General features: G+C 41.6%; 1 protein-coding gene across 1 annotated transcript in view; it reads left to right on the forward strand.

The window, feature by feature from the left end:
• TENM4 (teneurin transmembrane protein 4) overlaps positions 1 to 20668 on the forward strand; it is a gene marked incomplete at its 5' end in the record, with an annotated part of 340098 nt that overhangs the window by 264169 nt on the left and 55261 nt on the right. The window contains 4 exons of the mRNA XM_083855254.1: positions 4031 to 4292; positions 9963 to 10230; positions 12248 to 12391; positions 13423 to 13672. Of these exons, the coding sequence (XP_083711380.1) occupies positions 4031 to 4292; positions 9963 to 10230; positions 12248 to 12391; positions 13423 to 13672 (924 nt within the window). The remainder of the gene's footprint in view (positions 1 to 4030; positions 4293 to 9962; positions 10231 to 12247; positions 12392 to 13422; positions 13673 to 20668) is intronic.

The following is a 20668-nucleotide window of genomic DNA, read 5'->3' on the forward strand; positions in this document are numbered from 1 at the left end:
CTACAGAAACCTTGTGCACAAACATCAAACAAAGTGTCCAATTGTAGTGGTGAGCCTCCAAAATAATGAACGTACCTTCCAATTTGGCTAAGGGACACATGCAGGTGTTTTCTCAAATGAACAGGCACATCACTGCATCTGTGTACTCTGTAGGTACTCTATGGACAAAAACCACTTGTCCATAAATGGACAAGTTAAAGAACACCAAAATCCATAGAACCATGGAATGGTGTGGATTGGAAGCTACCTTAAAGATCTTCTCATTTCAACTCCCCTGCCGTGAGCAGGGACCTTTCCCACTTGGCCAGGTTGCTCAAAGTCCCATGAAATCTGTCCTTGAGTCCAGTGACTTCCTGAGTGGTCTGTAAATTATCTTGAATTATTTAAGAGCATTCAAGGTAAAATTTGTCAGGGCAGAAAATGTTGTAAGACATCCCTAATTTCTAATCCCAGCCTCATTGCTGATTTAGTGGGTACCATTAGATGCATCTCTTGACCTTCCCAGGCCAGTGAACCAGCCTGTGAAAGGGAGTTAATATTTACTTGCTTTCCTTACTGATTGTTATAGTATTTATTTAATACTATTTCTAAAGCACTTTCAAAATAATGTGAAGAATTCATGCAATTCCAGTTTCTGTTATCTTTTTTATGAGTTCGAGTATTTTTTTAATAGAGCATGACATGTCATCAGCTTTTGTACAGCAAAGTTTCCAAGTGATTGAATCAACTTTCTTTTAAGAAATTGATACTCTCAGACAAGAAGCAGGTTCTCCTGACCTAAAGTAGCAGGTTGCATTCCCAGTCCAGAGCAGTGCATAATCGTACAGAGTCATCTCTCCCATCTTCAGTGTCATTCTGGTTTGGAGAATAAATGGGAGCACACATGCAAGCAGTTACCTTGTTTCAGGGGTCACGAGATAACTGCATAAAACTCAGCAGGGTTATTATTTGGCATATTCACCGCAGGAATATCTATTCTTGAAAATGTGCACTGAGTTGCCTTAAATTGATTTAGTAAATCAGTTTACTGATAGCAGGGAAATAACTGGGATTTTAAAGTAAGGGAATTTAAAGATACAATTGCATCAGTTTAGCTAGATTGGTTCCTAAGCTGATTTTGTTGCTCCAGGTTTGGGGGTTTTGGGGTTTCTTTTTGGCATGATAAAGTTTCCAAATGAGTCAGTAAAATTCTGGTTTTAGAATTACAGTGAACTAAATTTTTCACCTCTGTAAGGGGGTTCATTTTATTCCAGGTCTCTCCTATTACACTGTTCAGACATAGCCTGAAATAGTGAAGGCTTGATCTTGCTTAAGTCACATTCCTTAGACTGAGCAAAACTTACATAACTTCAAGGCTTGCATGTGTTTTTAGTGTAATTACTGTAACAGAGACTTTGTTTATATAACAAGGCATGAATATAAAATGACAACTCTCAAACTACTCTGTTGTATGCATTTCTTTGTAAAGCGAAGTTAACAGACAGTTCAAAGTATTGGGACTGGATTATACACCACATTTTTAAATAAAGCTTTAAATTTGGTTAAAGTGGTAGTTTAGAGAGGCTGCAAGTCCTCAGTATCCCTGGGCTGTAAGGAACAGTGTTAATAAAACAGCAAGAAAGTCTCCAGACTTTTTCCACATTGTATTCAGCAGCTTTGTCATGGCTTTTCCAGAAATACCAAAAACATGAACTTTCAGAGAAAAGAGATGAGAAAGGGTTACACTTTCCTGTGGGTTTTTTATTTTTTGAGCCTGCTTTGGATAAATAGATAATTTCATCCTTCAGCTTGTCTCTCCAGAGTCTTTAAAGAAAAACAACAAAATGACTGTACCACAAGTATGGTTTTTACATAGTGATAAAAAATACATCAAATATGAGCAGCAAAACCGGAAATGAAATTAACTTGTTCCTTCAATCCCAGGACAGTTTTCTTTTTGTTAAATTTAATTTCACTGAGGGAAACTGGGAGTTGTTTTCAGTTTTGTTTTTTCTGTTTGGTTTGGGTTTTACCTTTTGTTCAGTTCATCAAGGTAACTTGAAAGCTGCACCCTGGGGCTCTGGAAAAACCAGCTTATGAGCAACACCGCTTGCTGAAAAATACTGCATGGTTCTGTTTTCACAGCTGCTGGAGCCTGACATGGAGGTGGTGCTTGCCCTTCTGCATCCCGTTTTGGGAATGCAGGAGAGGCCAGGACATTTCCCCCCAGCAGATTCCCATCCCTGATCCAGGCTCAGTGAAGCCAAAGGGATGAAATGGAGGTGTTAGCAAATAAAACCTCTTCCAACTTGCCTAAAAACTTGTTGAGCATCATTTGTAATGTTTATTTCTTCTCTTTTGTTGGCCTGTTCAGTGCCTGGATCCATGCAGAGCAAGCATCTCCCTCCTAGCTGAAGGACTTGCCAAATGCTAATTGACTGTTAAAAACATTCACATCAGGGTACAAACGTTGTGCAGCTTTGCTGGCAGGAACCAGCAAGTTACTCCTCAGGCTGCTGCAAGCCAAGCTCCATAGGTCTGGGAACATGATGCCCCAACTCGAGTGGTAGAATAAACATGGCTTTGGCTTTTTGAAGTGCTTTCCACTTCCTCTCATGGACTCAATTCAACATTCTTAAATGAATAACCTTCTTTTCATAATTCTGTTTCCTAAATGGCACCTCAGTCCATCAGCCATTAAATAAAAAAAGGTTCCCCAAAAAATTGCTTGACAAAGACTATTTTTAGAAATAGTTCATGCACATTGTTGCTTCTCTGGGATTTTTGCACCCAGTCTGAAAGCCTCAAAAATAATTTTGAAAAATAATATTTAAACACTTTTTCACCTTCTTTCTTACCATATATTTACAAGGTGCATCAAATCTGGCTTTGGGCAATCAGAATGTTTCAGATCCCAGTTCTCATGCAGAAGAACACTTACACTCATAGCTCTAAGCATATGAGCAGCTCTGCTGAAACCAGTGAGCCTGATCACATGCATTAAGTCTCAGTGAGAGTGTCATACAGCAGTACCAAGCATGAAAGTGAGAAGCAGGGATGAGAAAACTTTCTTTGCCTGAAGCACATGTTTGGCATTGCAACTGAAGAGACAGAGAGAAAAACACAAAGGAGCAAAAACAAGAGGTGGTCAATTTCTGTTGAAATCCTTTCCTTTCTTCCTTAACACCTCTTTTTTGGGTCCATACATAGTAGATACATCTCCATGGTACTTGATAAAATCTCCATCTGTGACAAGATGAAGTTTAAACACAAAACTAAGAAAACTACTAGAACCTTATCCCAACATCTTTACATCCAGAGGATGAATATTTTCCTTATCAAGGTAACATTTTTTCACCCATCTCTGGAAGGCTGTCTGTTATCCTACACTAACACAGGCAGAAAAGCCACTTGGCTGTAGATAGCCTAGGGTGAAGTCAGAGACCACAGGCAGTAATTCATTTGCCCTGCTCTAAATGCTTAAGAGTCAAAAAAGATGATGTGCTGAGTGCTGTGGCACACAGGCACCCTGCACTGTATGTATTTCTAGTAGACTAGGCTCAGTGCATGACTGGGCTCTCTGTGTTCCCTGGGTTGCATTAGGCATTAGTCAGGTAAGCAGAGATGCCAAGACAATTTATATGGAGATGTGTCAGAGAAACTGCTTTCCAAATAGTTTATTTCATCATGTGAATTGATCCAATCTGTGCATTTGTTTGGATAATAGCTACTTAAAAAAAAAAAAAAAAAGAAAACGAGTACGTATGGCCAAAATATGTTGGTGCTAGAAAAGCACCAACAAAGATAAACATGTTTCAAAAAAGGGATGGGTATGATTTCAATATACATGACAACAAGGTGCAAAGAAGCTGAGCTTGGACTGACACTTGCTGTTACTCAGGTAAAGCCTATTTGGGCTGCAGATTTTAGGTTCATAAAATGAGAATGATGATATTTCTGGCAGTTATTTTTCTGGGGTTCTTGCTATGGAATTGATACAAACAGATGGGGTAGTGCTTGCACTAATTTTGTATTCCATCTCTTAAAACAGCTTTGATCTTGTTACCATTGGTGGAATCTCCATTATCCTGCACTTTGAGCGGGCTCCCTTCATCACCCAGGAGCACACGCTGTGGTTGCCGTGGGATCGCTTCTTTGTGATGGAGACCATAGTCATGAGGCACGAAGAGAATGAGATCCCCAGCTGCGACCTCAGTAACTTCGCCCGGCCCAACCCTGTGGTCTCTCCATCTCCGCTCACTGCTTTTGCAACTTCCTGCTCAGAGAAAGGTCCTATTGTTCCTGAAATCCAGGTATGAACCGCCTGACTTGAGGGACAACAACTTATAAAATCATTGATTGGTTTGGGTTGGCAGGGACCTTAAAGATCATGTAGTTCCAACCCCCCTGCCATAGTCAGAGGCACCTTCCATTAGACCAGGTTGATCAGAGCCCCATCCAACCTGGCATTGAATTGGAATTGGGTTATCCACAATTTCTCTGGGCAACCTCTGCTAGTGCCTCCTCATCCCTATCTTCTTTCTGTGCTTCTTTTGACAGCTTTGAGCAGCACAAATGCAGCTATTCCCCTGCTTTCCCAACAATAAGCATTCCCTGTTTGTTACCCCATTTCTCAGACATATGATAGGAGCACTCCCTCCTGGCACTCACTTCACCAGATTTCTTTTCTCTTATCCCTGAGAGATGGAGGCAAAGTGACTGTGACTGACAGCGTGTGAGCTGGGACACTTGTGTGACTGACAGCAAGCCCTTGGTCAGCCCTTTGGCATTCAGCATGTCCAGCACCAGGCTGATGCCCTTCCTCTGCTCTAATGCCTGTGTTCTGTTCAGGAGCCAATTCCACCCACTGGGCACTATGAACCTTGGTGGTGGAGTGTTGGAATGAACTTCTGCATGGTTGGAAGTCACACCTCCCACTCTACACAGCTGCTGAGACGTGCAGTAAGCCAGCAGATAGCTGAGAAGGGGCCAGCCTGCAGAGCACCTCAGCTTTATTGCATTTCATGACATTTGGAATAGATGAGCAGAGAGGGTTACCTTTAATTTCTCATCCCCATTTTCCTTTTTTTTCAGGAAATATGAGTAAGATAAAGAACCTTAACAATCTGCTGTGACTTCAGAGTATTTTGTCAAATGGAAAGTTGTGTTCTAAACTGAATAGTCAAAAACGTCAAATTATCAATTTTCCTTAAAAACGCTAATTCTATTGAAACATAAGGATGTAGCAGCATTCAACCTTTGCTATCTTGGACATGCTGTTCTCTGGATTTTATATGCCTGCCTTCAGCATGTCCTGAGTATTGCTTTTAGTGACAATAACCTGCCAAGGTGGAAATAATAACAAGTGTAGAGACAAATTGTGTGCTTCCGGTGTGACTCCACTGGGGCTGCAGAACCATTAATGAGGAAAGAAGTAGCTTTATACCTTCTAATTTTAATAAAGCAGATGCTAAACCCAGCAACAAATAAAGCTAGTGGTCTCTTTACCTTTCTCTCTGGACCAAGTCTTATGATCCTTTCTCACACTAATTTCCAATTACAGTCACCATGTTTGTCCCTGCATAATTACTAATTAAGTCCTGTATCTTGTAAAGTCCATCATATTATGAATTCTTGGTTCAGAATCTTGGTTTCCACATCTTTTTATTAAATAAACAAACACCATGAAAGGCAGTGCTGCCTGGGAAAAAGCAAATATCTCATGCAGTGCAACTAGGATCATAACCTCAGTCATTATTTGGTACCACAAACACCTTCCAGTAAACCAGGATGCTCAGAGCCCCATCCAACCTGACTTTGAATGTTTCCAGGGATGGGGCATCTACCATCTCTCTGGGCAACCTGTGTCAATGTTTTACTACCCTCATCAAAGATACTTACTGCCATTTGAAATGTCCTGATGATATCCTGCTTGGCCTCCAACTGCCATTCCAAAACGATCCCCCTATCAGTGTCCTGCGTTATATCTTCTGAATCCTTGTGAACAGCAGATCACTTGGACATCCCAAATCCCACTAGACGCCTGTAGTTATGTAATCTAATACATAAGAAAGATTAATTTTGAGATTGTAAGGAGTTCAGTTGTCTGGATATGTGCCAAATATCCTAGCTCCCATTTAAGTGGACAGAAATCTAATCAGTACATCAGTGGAGCCTACACATCATTTAAGCTGACCACCCTGAACCTTTCTGGTTCTCACTGATGGTATCTGTTAGATTCCACTGACTAAAATTGATGTTTACATGCCTACCTCACATGAGCATAAGTTGACATCTGGATTTAGATGCCTTAAACTGGAATTGAATCCCACACTTAAGTTTACAAGGCAACACCAACCTTCTAAAGAGTCTGTCTGTATCTGCTGTTAGCTGTAGGGAAGACCTAAAAGGGCAGTTCAAAGACAGCTAACTTAGGCTCCTAAGTTGAGATGAATCCCATACATGATGAACATGGTACTTTTCCTGTGTGCCATATGTCTGAGCTAAAACCTGTAAATCAATATTCCACCTCAAATACTGACCGGTGAAAGTTAGAAAAGTTTGTGGTGCAGGAGTTTACAAGAGAATATGATTTGTGGCAGAGTCCTGACTATACTGCAGTTCAAAAATGGACTCTTTTCAGTTCTATACTGGATGTGCATACAATAAAAAATAACCTAGCTGTCCGTTCCTGCAGCTGCAGCTGTATTTTATAACACACAGTTCTCAGTAGGGAAATGTTAAATATAAAAGGTGTGAGCACATAGCTGGGAGGAGGTGACAAGCAGATAGCAGGGCTGGGAAAGAGATTTTGACAAGTGTGTAGATAAGAACCTCATGAGCTCCAACAAATAAATGCAGAAATAAATGCAGTGCTCTCTACCTGGATGCATTCAAAAAACTTAGTAGTGCATTTTTAATATTTGATTCAGGTGCCTATAGACAGATTTGGGACCAATCAGGATGCCCTGAAGTGTCCCTTCAGCCTCCAGCTGTAGTTTAAGAAAGGTGGAGAAGTCAGAAACTCCATGTCAGAGTTGTCATGCCCTTGCAGAAGTTGTAGATACCATAGAGCATTTCAAAAGCACTAGATGTCTATGTTAAGGCCCATGAATCAGACTCTAAATCAGACTCTAAATGAGTTTTTTTAAAATTCTCTCTGAGCATCTTACCAAAAAAAAAAAAAAAAAAAAAAAAAAAAAAAAAAAAAAAAAGACATTGACTGTTCCTTGCCTGTCTGCTGAAGAGTAGCTGTAGAAGACATGTGTAACCCAGCACATAGAAACAGGATTTCCTACCTTGTCTCATGCAAAGAGTAGAAAAATTGCTACTAAGACAAGAACAGATCAACACCACAGAGCCAAAAGAACATGACAATGAAAATTGCTACCCTGTGTAAATCCCCAGTAAGCCTGAAGAAGCAGCTCTTCTGCCTCCCACCCTCGTGGCTGGACCTCTTTAAAAGAGCAGATTATATTGGTTAGACTGGAATAAAGTCTTTCACAAGGCCTGCAGTCACAGCATATGAATATGTCTGGGCCAAACAGCAATTATCAAATAGAAATAAGGGCACAATTCAGCTCTTGTTACTTCTAGCACATTCAGATTATTTTAAAGCTTGTTTTCCCCCTTTTCTCCCACTGATATCCTACCAAATTATACACACCCCTACCAGTGCTATGTTTTTTTGCTAGTTTGTCACCACTTACAAACTACAAATATATTTTGAATCACCTGAATTACTATTTGAACCCTCTCTTCAAACAGACACCTTTAAACACAGCCCCTTGTGCTGCTCAGTGCCTTGGCAGCATTGGGCTGACCTTTTCTTTGGAATGGTAGACAGCAGAGATAGATCACAACAGAGAGAAATAATTACTTTTGACAAGGATCTGAAACAGACTTTCCAAATAGTATCTCCATGGCAATTATTTTTGCCTGTATTTATCCTAATGGGGTTACATATGAAGACAGATTTGATACAAGGGACCATCTTTACTGAAGTTTGGCTCAGCTCGTCTCTGGTTGAGCCTGGTCCTCATCCAGCTTGTTGCTGATCTCATAAAATATATTTTTAAAATCCTGGGTTTTCCCAGTTCTGTCATATTTCAGCCTCCTAAGCACTGAGATATGTAAATTAAAAAGACTGCATTAGAGAAGGTAAATATTTATGAGCACAGTTGGAATGGGGCTTTAACTGCTGGATGTGTCCATCTTCAAGTGCTGCAACACTCAGAGCCTTTTAGTTATCACTTGAAAAAGTGTTGGGCCTCTGATAACATCTCAGAAGAGGTGTTTTTGGGGGGCAGATTACAAGATTTGTCATTTTTCATAACACTAACCAGAAAACTTGTAAGAGTTGAGCAACTCACTATGCCAGGGAAATTTGCCACTCCCACATAGAAGAAACTGGGTGTAGGAGTGACACAACTTGGAAGGCACGAGGGTCATGGAATCCTAGAATCTCCTGAGTGGGAAGGGACCCACAAGGATCATTGAGTGCAGCCTCTGGCCCTGCGCAGGACACCCCAAGAATCACACCCCAAGTGATCCCCTCCTAATGGGGGATCTCTTGACCCACCTACCTTCAAGCTTCCCTGCCCTTAATATTCAGAAAGATGATTATTGGTAGGGAAATATTTCCAAGCTCATTTAGGGTACAACACGCTGAAGAACTTCAGAAGTGGCACAGGAGAGAATTGTGGCAGCTGTGACATTTCAACACATCCCATATTTCCAGCTTTCCAGCTCACTGATAAGCTTCTATCTTCATTTTTCAATCTTTGCCAGAGGTTGCTGACTTGTGCCAAAAATGTCCAAGTTGAGTGTTTACCCAAGAGTGAAGTTTTCTTAAAAGTGACAATTTTTTTCTCCTAAGATTTTTTTTTTATCAGCCTTTTGCATGGAAAGATCAGCACAGTGTCAAGGATATACTTGTATCACTTTCTATAAACTTGCCAAGCATTTGTCCATTAAAAAAAAAAAAAAAAAAGCTAAATTTTAATCTCTGGTGATACTTCAGCAGGTAAATTAGCTGAAAACCCCACATTTTTGAGACATCTCTGTTCTCAAAGCAGAAAAAGTTTTCCCTGATGTTTATTCAGTCTTTTCTGAGGTTTTGTACTGTATTGGGTACCTGTTAGATAACTGTCCCAGTCAGTCAGAAAAACCCTCACTTATGGCTGGAGGAGAAAATGAAGCAACTCACTTAGAACACAGAGGAGTTTGGAAAAGAAGGAGAAGGAAGAATGCAAGGGAAGGGAAAGGAGTTGTAGATGGTAGGTCAGGCCAACAGTTTTATCACTTAAGTAAGAAGGAAAGGAATTTTAAGCAAGTACAAGAATAAGTAGGAACAAATGTGAGGTCAGAAAATAAGGGTGAGAACACAGATTAAAAAAAGGCTGGAGGTAGATGGTACAGCAGGTAGAGAGGGTCAGAAGGGAGGTAGGAGAGGAACAGTTTCAAAGAAGGAGAGATGGGTAAGTCAGAGAAAGGAAGGATGGAATCATGATTCACTAATGTCTTGGAGAGAATTGCATGTTATGATCAGGACCAGGAGACATCCTTAAGGCCAAGTAAAGTGTGATATTTTACTGGGAAGAGGAAGCCAGGAGACAAAAATTAGAGGCCTCTAAAACCTATGATGATGAAAGACAGAAAATGGAAGCTAAACTGATGGCCTGTAATTATCTGAGATCCCAGGCTTTTTCTCTGTGGGAGAGGGAGTCCCTTTGTAAACACTGACTTAATGTGACACTTTGTTCTCCTGTTCTCCCATGTAACAGAGATGGAGAAGGCGGGAGGCATTCCTTAGCTTCCAGAAATAAGTTTCATATATGATTTCATACTTGATGCCTACTAGGTGCCTTTTTAGACATGCCTGCCAGAGCTTTTATACAGGTGTGTTTGATAAATTACAGCTTCACTGCCTTTTCCTGTCTGCTCGCTGCTGATTTAACACCTCGTGGATTGCTTTTCCACAGGCTCTACAAGAGGAGATTAACGTTTCCGGCAGTAAAATAAAAGTGAGTTACCTGAGCAGCCGCACAGCTGGCTACAAATCCGTGCTGCGGATCAGCATGACCCACCCCACCATCCCCTTCAACCTCATGAAAGTCCACCTCATGGTGGCTGTCGAGGGACGCCTCTTCAGAAAGTGGTTTGCAGCAGCTCCAGACCTGTCCTACTATTTCATCTGGGACAAGACTGATGTCTACAGCCAGAAGGTGTATGGGCTCTCAGAAGCCTTCGGTAAGTGACCCCAGGGTTTGTGCCTCCTTTTAGAAGCAGTTAAGTGGCAGTGATAGACCTTGTCCTATATCAGTGTGGTCTGATTGCAGACACGTGAAATGGTCCCTGCAGGTTTGCTGCAGCACCTTCCTCAGCAGATAAATCTCAGAATGGTCTGGGTTGAAAGGAATCTTAAAGACCATTTAATTCCAATGCCCCAGTCATGGGCAAAGATGCCACCCATTAGATCAGGTTACCCAGAGCCCCATCCAGCCTGGCCTTGGACACTTTCAAGGACAGAGTACAAATGCTTAATCTGTTCTCTGGCTCATGGCCCAGCATGTACATCCTGAGCTGCTCCCATCATATTCATACAGAAGGAATTAACTGGGACTAGATGTGTTTGGCTGCCTCTCACCTATAGCCAGAAACTGTCAACACTGCTTTGAAAGGAATCCCTAGGATAGAGCCCTGATTGCTACTGCTCCTTGTGCCTGACCTTCAGGATTGGTCTAATCTTAGTTTCCCATTTGTTACCCATTCAAGAATGCCATCCCATACTGGATGTTTAGTGAGCAGAGGTAATGCAGTTCTGTAGTGATTGCTTCCCATCTGTCAACACTCAGTGGACATTCAGTTACAGGTCTTCAACTGAGTCTAGACTAGACCTTTCAGGCTGCCAAGAAATGATATCAGCAAAATGGGAGAGATCCCAAATTAGCAAACACAGCTCCTGTTGACAGAAGGATGGTTCACTGATGCCTCATAGCTCAACTGAAGATAAGTCTTTTTAGAGGAGTTGCAGGATGCCTGGTTTTCCAGGAGTAAGAATTAGGTGCCTTCCTCCTCTCACTCAGGCTCAGCTGCCTTGAGCAGGCTGGATGATATACCCTGCTGAGCTTTACCCAGTTCAGAGTCCACACTGAGAAATGTGTCCTGGTAGCTATATCCTGAAGGACTCTGTGTGCATGCTCTTTAAGATAGTAGATCGTCAGTGGGTCCTGGAGTGCTACATGAAACAACTCTGCAGCTCCAGAGTACCCAAGCAGGTCTGAGGACATGAGCATTCATGCTTTGAATAATTCCCACCTCCAGAACAGTGGAAAATATTGACCTTTCATATCCTAACTTACATTTTTTTCTGATACAATCTGCAAAAGCCTATGTTTGATGGTGAATCCTGAGTTCTCTCGGTGCTCAGCACTTTTCAAAGAGTCTGGTAAACTTGTAAAATCAGACTTTTTTTTCTATCTAGTAAAAAAGAAAGATCTATGTAATTGCTTTTCATTTGTGTGGAACTTGCAGTTCTGCTCTGCTTCAGCTGTAAAGATTAGAAGAAAAGCAGACCAGTGAGAACGGTCCTGCTTCTTCTGAGAAAATCGTAAGGGAATCATTATTCTGTCAAAAACATGATTTTCCCTCTGCTGACAATTTTAAGCAACTCCAGCGTGTTCAGTGGAGTTACTCCTGAAAGGCTCTGATTAGACATCATGGCAAGCAAACTCTTGACATTCACAATGACCACAAGTCAACCTGGCTGAGACTTCTGCCTCTGAGGGAGTCACTGCCCCATGCATGAATGCAGAAAAGATCGGGATCAAGATCAAGTTCCTGGCATGAACTCTTTGATCAAAGAAAATAGATAGGAGTAAATGTCTCTCATCTGAGAGTCCAGCAGTGGTTTACACTCTCAAATCATAAGAATGTCCTGAGTTGGAAGGGACTCACGGAGATCAAGTCCCAGTCCTAATATCCATTATTTTAAAATACATCATTAAAACAGTGTCTTTTAAATTTTTAGTACATTCGCTCAACACCTACAATGGCATTGACCTTTTTAAATGCATAATAGACTTTTAAGAGAAAAAAAAATATAATGTCCATTATGATTGTGCATTATGTTGATGACATTTTCAATTAAATTAGCAATTTTCTGTAGAAATGCTTTTACGCCTGCTCAATTGTGACTCTATGTGTGCTGGCACTGCATTTCTGGGTTACTAATTTAAGGAGTCTTTTGTTTCTGTCTTGTTCACAGTTTCAGTAGGTTATGAGTATGAATCCTGTCCAGACTTAATCCTGTGGGAGAAGAGGACAGCTGTGCTTCAGGGTTATGAAATAGATGCTTCCAAACTTGGAGGATGGTCCCTGGACAAACACCATGCCCTCAACATACAAAGTGGTAGGTTGTCTGTGACACATAACAGGAATAATACAGCATTACAAGACCCAGTTGCTCCTTATCACTAAGAATTCAAGAAAAGGAAAGAAACCTGACCAACACATGTGCTCTCTCCTGTATTTTACTAACAAGTTATTTCTAGTAACCTATATTTAGAAGCAATTTGGTGTGCAAAATGTAAAAGAAGCTGGCTATCATGAAGTAGTTGAATGTCAGCCCACATTCATAGTGTTGTAAAAGAAGGGTATTAACAAGGAAAATATTTCTAAAATAACGAAGGGGAGCCTATTCAGATTGGAGCTGTCACTAAGCATAAATCCATCCAGAGGCATCCTCCAATGTGCCAAGTGTACTTGCAAAACCAGAGGCTTCATGGGTCCTAAGGGAGAATGGAAGGTTCCAGAGTCCTTGAAGACTGCTGAGTACTGTAGTAGGGAGGCTTAAAAGCTGATCAGAACATGTTCAAAGGCAGAAGCACTGTGTCCCTTTGAATAATAGTGGTATGGAAGCGAACATCTAATTCAGCCCACATCACTTCTGAGAGCACTACACTCAGAGGGAAAATAGGCAGAGCTCCTCTAAAACTTTGTAGATGAAACATTTCCCATAGTCTTCCTGGCCCTTACTTTTCCATGAGCTATGTATTTTTTTTTTTTTTTTTTTTTTTTTTTTTTTTTTTTTTTTTTTTTTTTGCCTGGTAGGCTGTGAATTACAGGGCAAGGAGGAACAGACAGTGCAGGTAAAAATTCATTAGATGCTGAAAAGTATATTTCATTCAAGGGTAAAGACGGTCTTATTCTCCCTACATATTTTCCTTCTGCAATAAATGTAATGAGTCTAAAACAAATACTTAATTCAAAAAAGAGTGTCCTCATTTGAAACTATTGCAAAACAATACTATCAAAGATGACAAACCTTCTTGCTACTTAACAGATTCCCCAGCTGGCATGCAGCATTGCCAGTTTGTGCTCCCTTTGGTCTCAGTCTCCCTGTTTCTTAAATCTCCGCAATACTGTTTTCTGTCTCCCTAGGCATCTTGCATAAAGGAAATGGAGAAAACCAGTTCATTTCCCAGCAGCCACCTGTAATTGGAAGCATTATGGGCAACGGCCGCAGAAGAAGCATTTCTTGTCCAAGCTGCAATGGTCTGGCAGATGGAAACAAACTCCTGGCTCCTGTTGCCCTAACATGTGGGTCTGATGGAAGTCTCTATGTTGGAGATTTCAACTACATCCGAAGGATCTTTCCCTCTGGCAATGTCACCAACATACTGGAGCTGAGGTACTCTGTGCTGAATGTGGCCATTAGAGTAATGCTCTTAAGTTCTGCAAAAATCCTATGTACCCAAAAGAAAAATGAGCAAAACTCTTTAAAAAAAACACAGCACAGCAAAACAGAAAAAAAGCTGTCTGGATCTGCCTCTTCTGCAACTCTGCTGACTTTGATTTACACCAGAGAAACACAGGCCTAGCAAGTTCTTCCAGAGCTGAATCACATGCCAAAAATATTGACACATTTCTGTGCTGCTAAATCAGGCTGTGCTGATCTCTGCCTTTTCCTGTAGTCAGAAACCAGTGAGAATGCTGAAAATTAACAAGCAGCCTCTGAGATAACCTAAACTTGGAAGGACACAACACTGATGATGATATGTAGAGGTGAATCAGGACTGATAATCACTCATAATTTAGACAAGATGATCACTCTGTGCAGTCGCAGACTGAGATTTTCTAGTTGTTTTTTGAGGGGACAGCTGTAGCAGCCCCCTTCAGTTCCCAACTGAGCAGCACTGTCAGGCTGAACATGCAGATGGGAAGCATCTGGAAGTGAGTGGAGAGTTTCTTTTTAATGCCAGAAAGCAAAGAAAAACAATATACCAGGAGAAATAATGAGGAAGGGGCAGGAACATCCATTAAAAACAATGAAGCAGAGGGAAAAGTATGATTTGTCACAAGTTCTGAGAAAATCGAATAAATTGTGACTGAACCAAATTTCAGATTGACCTCACTGGGGATATTTTTCCTATCTAAAATTTCCACAACAAATACAAGCATCCACTTCAAAGCAATGGGGCCTAGTTCTGGGCTTTGCGTGGCCAGACAAGCCTCACTCCAGGAAAGTCACATAGAGTCAAGTGAGTATTCCTGAATGAGTCTGCTGTGCTTGACAGGCCTGAACTCAGGTCCTGAGAAGTCAGAATGAGGCTAGCCTGGTAGGAAGGTTCAGTATTCCAATTTACCTCTCAAGATCTGGCCTGAAAGTGAGAATCTTCCTAAAAGCAAGACTCCCTCCTCAGATTTAATATCCCCTTCTGCTGAGGACAAACATAATACTGCATTTTTGCAAGAACTGCAGCCAAATTTTGCAAGATCCCTGTAGTCCCTCATGCACAAGCATGCCATAGTCATTAAACCTTGCCAAAAGTCTTATTTGGCACTCAGAACAATCCTTGTACATCATGATGTATGGAAAAAAAAAAATCCAGACAGCCATCTGAAGGCTGGCACTTTCAGAACAGCTTCCTTGGTATGTGCTCCTCAGAGGGCTGGGGCACCTTTCAAGTAAGGAAGCAGGAACCTCATTTTGCTATTCTGTTCCATGATACATGAGAACATAATGTCTCTCATGTTTGTAAGGTGGAAAGCTGGGATAAACCTTCAGACCTGGTCCTTGTTAGAGTGTAATATCCTTCCAGGGCCAGAAAGTTATTTTAATGACCAAAGGTGAGATTTCCAGAAGAGCCTAGGTGAGCCCAAATCCCATTGCAATGGAGTAGGATTATTATCTCTTTCCCAGAAGTGCAATTTTGAATACCCAATCCCTGTTTCATTGTCAGTGGAAATACCAGACCAAACAGAGGTTTTGCAAAGTATTTCCTCATTGGGGAAGAGAAAACTGGAAGCCTTGACAGAGTAGCCTTGCTGGCTGTTGTGTAGAGCCACAGAGTTAAATTTACTCCACAGTTAAATCTGCTGCAACCATTGCTGCTTCATCTGTGCAAACACTCAGGTTACTGGGTCTAATGAACATTTCTTCACTCTGGTGTGCTATAAAGTGGGTTCAGATGTCAGCTGCCTAAAAGATGTGGAGGAAAGCCATTGCTTTTGGACTAAATGGAGTTTGCTTGTGTCTTTTCAAATCAGCATCTCCTTTGAGATTAACACCCTCACTATTTGGCTCTAAGGTTTGTTTGCAGGGGTGGCTTTGGAGTGTAGTGTTCTGGAAAGCAAATGCATTGTGGGTCGCAGGGAGCTGCAGCTGGATGTGTAACTTAGACCTGTGAAAAATGTCCAGCTCAGCATAATTTCAGTCCTCTGGGCTGGAGTTCACGAGGTTACAGCAATGAACTGCCACCCATAACTGCCACTTTTAAGTTACCTTTGTAAATTACAAGGTGTTGCTTTGACTGAGGGTGAAAAAAACTGTAAAGATATCTGCATCTACATCTATTTAGCTCAGAGCTGCACTGAATGATAGATAAAGTCTGATGATCCTATCTCTTGTGTGAGTGAATAACTCCAAGCACAAGTGAGATCACACTTCCTTTGTGATATGCAGCAGTACATAAGTGAGCTCACTGCCAAGTAATATCCAATATAAAATACATCAGTGCCATTCCAGCTAAGTCTTTATTTATTATTGCATTGTATGATACAGTTACTGTCAAGTTTTCAATCTGCTAATAATGCATCGAACTGAGCTGCTAACACCTCATTCTTTCTTCTATTCCCTGCTTTCCTGTCTTCTGTCAGAAATAAAGATTTCAGACATAGGTAAGCCAACCAGTGGAGAATTCTTATGCTGCTCCCTGTCTTGTTGCATGTTGTTACACAGTGAGCCACAAGTGCCATTTCCAGATGATTCAATAGCAAATGAAGCTGGCATGATTAAAACTGGCGTAGGCAATCAGTCATCAGAACTGGGAGCCATTAATCACAATGTGAGCCATGCAAGCTTCTGCATGAGCTGTTATAGCTGGAGACAGGGGAAGTACAGGCAGGAGAAGCAGACTAACAGGAGGAGGAGGGGGGAAGAAAAATAGGTGGGAATTAACCAAGAAAGTAGAATGGGAAACAGCATCAGGGTGCAGATCACTGGAACAACTAGGATGGAAAAATAATTCTCGTACAATGAAAAGTTTTCATTTGAGTTTTGGGGGTTTAACAGGCATAATGAAGATCCCTGTGTGCCTATTGCATCACCCACCCAGGGAAGTTAGTTTTTGTAACATTTTTCAGTCTGAGCTTTCATAGAGAGCTTTGACACGTGAAAGTCTTGTCAGGCTCAAATAGGAGGAAGCACAACTCAGAACCTTCGCTGGGAAATGCAATAAAAGAGTAATGACAAGAAAACAAGATAAAAGAGGGACTCCTAAATTGGAGCTTTGTCACTAAGAATATTTGTCACTTGGGTTCACTGGAGTTTCAGTGGGTTTGATCCAATCAGTTGCATTCCAGAAGATGCCAACTTCCTGTCACTGCCTGTGTTTGCAAGGACTTCTCTGACTGACAAGTTTCCCATCCTTCTCCCTGGTTGCTTTTCTAAATCAGAAGCTTAGACTATGTGGAGTTGGGATTTTTGTGTGTGTGTGTTTAGTTTTCTTTTGCATTTGGGATTGGGGATTTTTCTTGCTACATGCTTTTCATTTACTATTTTTTGACTTTATAGAGGCTATGTCAAACCAGAAAAATGTTCTTTTATCTGCATGCCTGGAAATGAAATGAAGTAGAAACTGATATTTTATCCTATTGCCAGAACAATAACAAAAGGCTGAGCTTCACAGTATAATGGACTGGCCCAAAGCATCTATTAGCAGGGCTAGGAGGTTGGTACCCACGACCTTTTCACTGATTGTCCTCATCAGGCTGAGTTCCATCCCCCCAGCTACTCTTTCACATCACTTGAAGGCTATAGAAAATTTCACTTCTCTTTGGAACAGCCAGGGTGTATCCCTAATTGCCAGGAAATACACAGCCACTAAAGTGCATCTGCTTTGACAGTGAAGGGCAGCAGTTGGATACCTGTTATGAGAAGAGGTTTTGTGTATGAAAGAAGTAACTGAAGGAAGATCTGTGGACTGGCCACAAACACTGCAGATTGGCAAGCAGGGTTGGCAGGGCTTCAGCCTTTAGGCAGTTCCTAAAAACTAAGAAAGTAAGTGAAAGAAATCCAAGGCATGCCTGCTTCAGTGTAGCCCAAAGGAGATCAGGGAGGGAGGAAGCAGGTGAGGAGCTCCAGATCAAATACTCCCATCTATGACTACATTGAAGGAGTCACCCATCTGTTAATGCCTGTTCTGTGACATTTGCTTTAATACTTCTTGCTAGGAAGTCTCTTTGCTCCTGACCCTCGGGGAAATGAGTGGGTGTAGTCTCAGCTAAAGCTCTAGTGCTTTGAACTCCAGAAGGTCTTAAGCTTGACACCGGTGACCAGCAATGGTGCAAATGGTGAGATCCACAGGACTGAATCTTAGTGGTTTGGAAAAGCTGAAATCCAAATGCTAAAGCTGCCTCAGTCGGGGGAAAGGAAGTCCTCCCCAATATGTAGGCTGCAGTGAGCTTGATCTGCAGAGGTTCTGGAGCTACCCACTAAGAGGCTTGGCTTTACAGCTCTCTGTGCATAGCCAAGGGCTAACTCTGCAAAGGTGTAAATGAGGGGTGTTAGCTAAGCCAAAAAGCATCACCAAATCATGATGCCTTCTCTGCAAGAACATGGAGGGCAGTGAGGCATTTCTGTCTTGCAAATATACAAAAAGTTGCCACACTTAAATTTATTCTTCCTTTCTTGTTTCCATTCACACTGTAGAGAGACGTCCACAGTTAATGACAAAGAGAGGTATCTCAGCAAAAAGCCCTAGGATAAAAAGTCCCTTGCAGTCTCTGGCTTGGCTTATGGAATTGTTATAAAGTTTTATTGTCCGGTGTGTCACACTAGAAGAGCTTTGGGCATCACACACAAACTGCAAACACTAGGTGTAAATTCAGCTCACTGCATTGTGTGCCCTCCTTCGGTAATTAATAGAGTGTCACCCAGGGAAAAAAAACCAGTACCTCACACAAATTACAATTAAATCCTCTGGTTCTGAGCTTCAGAGTGCTTAGCATGGAGCCATGGAAACACAGCCTCACTGAACAAAAACCTCCTGGCCGCAGGAATTTGGTAGTTCTTTAGTCACCAGCAAATGTACATGGCCAGCAAGGCTCAGAGGGAATATGGGGAGCTGGCACAGAAGGAGAGGTGGATTTGTGTCCTTAAACAGAGACATCAGATCCAAAGAAGTCCCAGGGGTTTATCCAGGTCAGTGGTTGGGGGTAGCTAATTTTGGTGGTGTGACTGCTCCTGTCTGTTGACCACAGTAGGAGCCAGAGCTGTACAGTTACCAGTAACAGAAGTTGTCCTTTGAGGAGGTGGTAGATGCCCTTGTGTTTGAGAAACTAAGATACAGTACATCTTCTAAGATAAATGTTTAAAATAGTCAGACAAGTCCTACCCCAAAAGCTGGTATTTCTCTCCACAGCTTCTAAAGGGAATTAAGGCAGCCAGCTCTGATGTGAGCATCCACTTTGTAACCATCTAAAGCTTGGTGATATGAATCCTTTGGCATTTAAACAGAAGCCAATAAAAAGATGCAATCTGCTATGCTGATGTTTTGTAAGGAACCTGCTGAAAAAAGGGACCACCTTCCTTTTCTCATCTCTGTTTCTTAGAGACTGGCTTCCCATTCTGGAGCAGGAGGTTCCTTCCTAGAACTCCTCCAAAACATGGGCTCTGGGACCAAAGAGAGACTACCAGCCTTTGTTCAAAGCCTGTGCATATATCATAATACAACTGAAGCAGTCCACAATCCAAACCCCATGCCTCTGCCAGCTCACCCAACTTTATATCCTGTTTCTTCCCTATGCCTGTGCCCATAAAGCACGAACACTTTAAAATGGAGTCTGAATCTCTTCACATACCTGCAGAGCTCCCTAAATGGTACTGGCACTATCCTGTCCAAACAATGAGAATGATAAAAGGATTAAGGCAGATATATGGAAGAGACTATACACAATCCCAAACAAGTGGGATCACTGTGGACTTGGAAGATTTCCCTGGGCTTTCTGAGCACATAACTGTCACAAGTGTACAGGGAAGCAGTATCATCTCCATTTCACTTTGGGTTGCAGTACCATGAAGCTGTTCTCATTCCCAGTGACTACATCATCATGCCCACTAATACCCATCAAAGTATCGCTTCTTGGCTAGGGACCTGCCCATCCCATCATTGCAACTTCAGTGTTATTGCTTCAGGGGGTTTAAAATATCAATGCCTTGCTCAGGTTTTCTTTTTAAAAAATGCAGTAGCTCAAGGAACACTCTGAATGGGAAGTCAGCTCTTTCTCCACAGTCATCTTGTAGTGGCAGTGCCAGTATCAGGGATAAATATTCTAAGACTACAAATACAAAGCCAGTCAAGTCTTTTGAATAGTAAAAAGTCTTGTCTTTTGTTTTGGACTGTTACCTAGCTGAGAAATAAGAGAGGATGAACGGGGAAAAAAAGTCTTCTCTGCTTCACTCCAGGCATATTTATTTCGGTTGCTGTTCAGCCCAGTCTAATTTACCACTTGGATTTGCCTATCGATTGTGGCTTTAAATAAAAAATGAATCCCCAGTGTTCCTGGCTCCACTGTCATGCACCAATCACAGATGAAGGGAAGGAAGCAGCTTGGGAGATTTTACATGTCCAGTGTATGTTTATTTAAGCATCTTTCACCCTGAAGGATCTCAAAATGACAAAAAAACACCTCCAGTGTATTATACTGTGCAATTCATGCCAGGGCAGAATGTGATAGTATCTCTCTGCAGTGCTGAAAACAGTTGGCAGAGTCCAGGGGAATAAATTCCAGCTTGACCATTCTCAACATATTGTTTCAGTGTCTATTCTATACAAGAGCTGGGAATAGAAAATTGTTTTAAGGGCTCTCTTTTTTACAGAAGATTGTAATCAATAATAAAATCCACCAGAGTGAGGCTGTGCAATCCAAAAATAAATCACAACAATACTGCTGGGAGAGGGGAGCAGGAATTTCTCTGTGTCCCCATTTTTCTCCATCCCTGGGTAAGTCATTTGCCTTTGCCCATCTGCACACAGCCTGCTCTAAAACTCAGGGAAAGTTATCTGTGCTTGCCAGTCAGAGATTGTAAAGGATTGCAAAGTGCCATTAAAACTGTCCTACTCTTGTCCACCTCCCATGCAAAATAGAGATTATGAACAGCTCAAAAGCTTACTGACATTCAGCA

The sequence above is a fragment of the Zosterops lateralis genome (assembly GCF_965231275.1).
Source record: "Zosterops lateralis genome assembly, chromosome: 2".
NCBI classification, from domain to species: Eukaryota; Metazoa; Chordata; class Aves; order Passeriformes; family Zosteropidae; genus Zosterops; species Zosterops lateralis.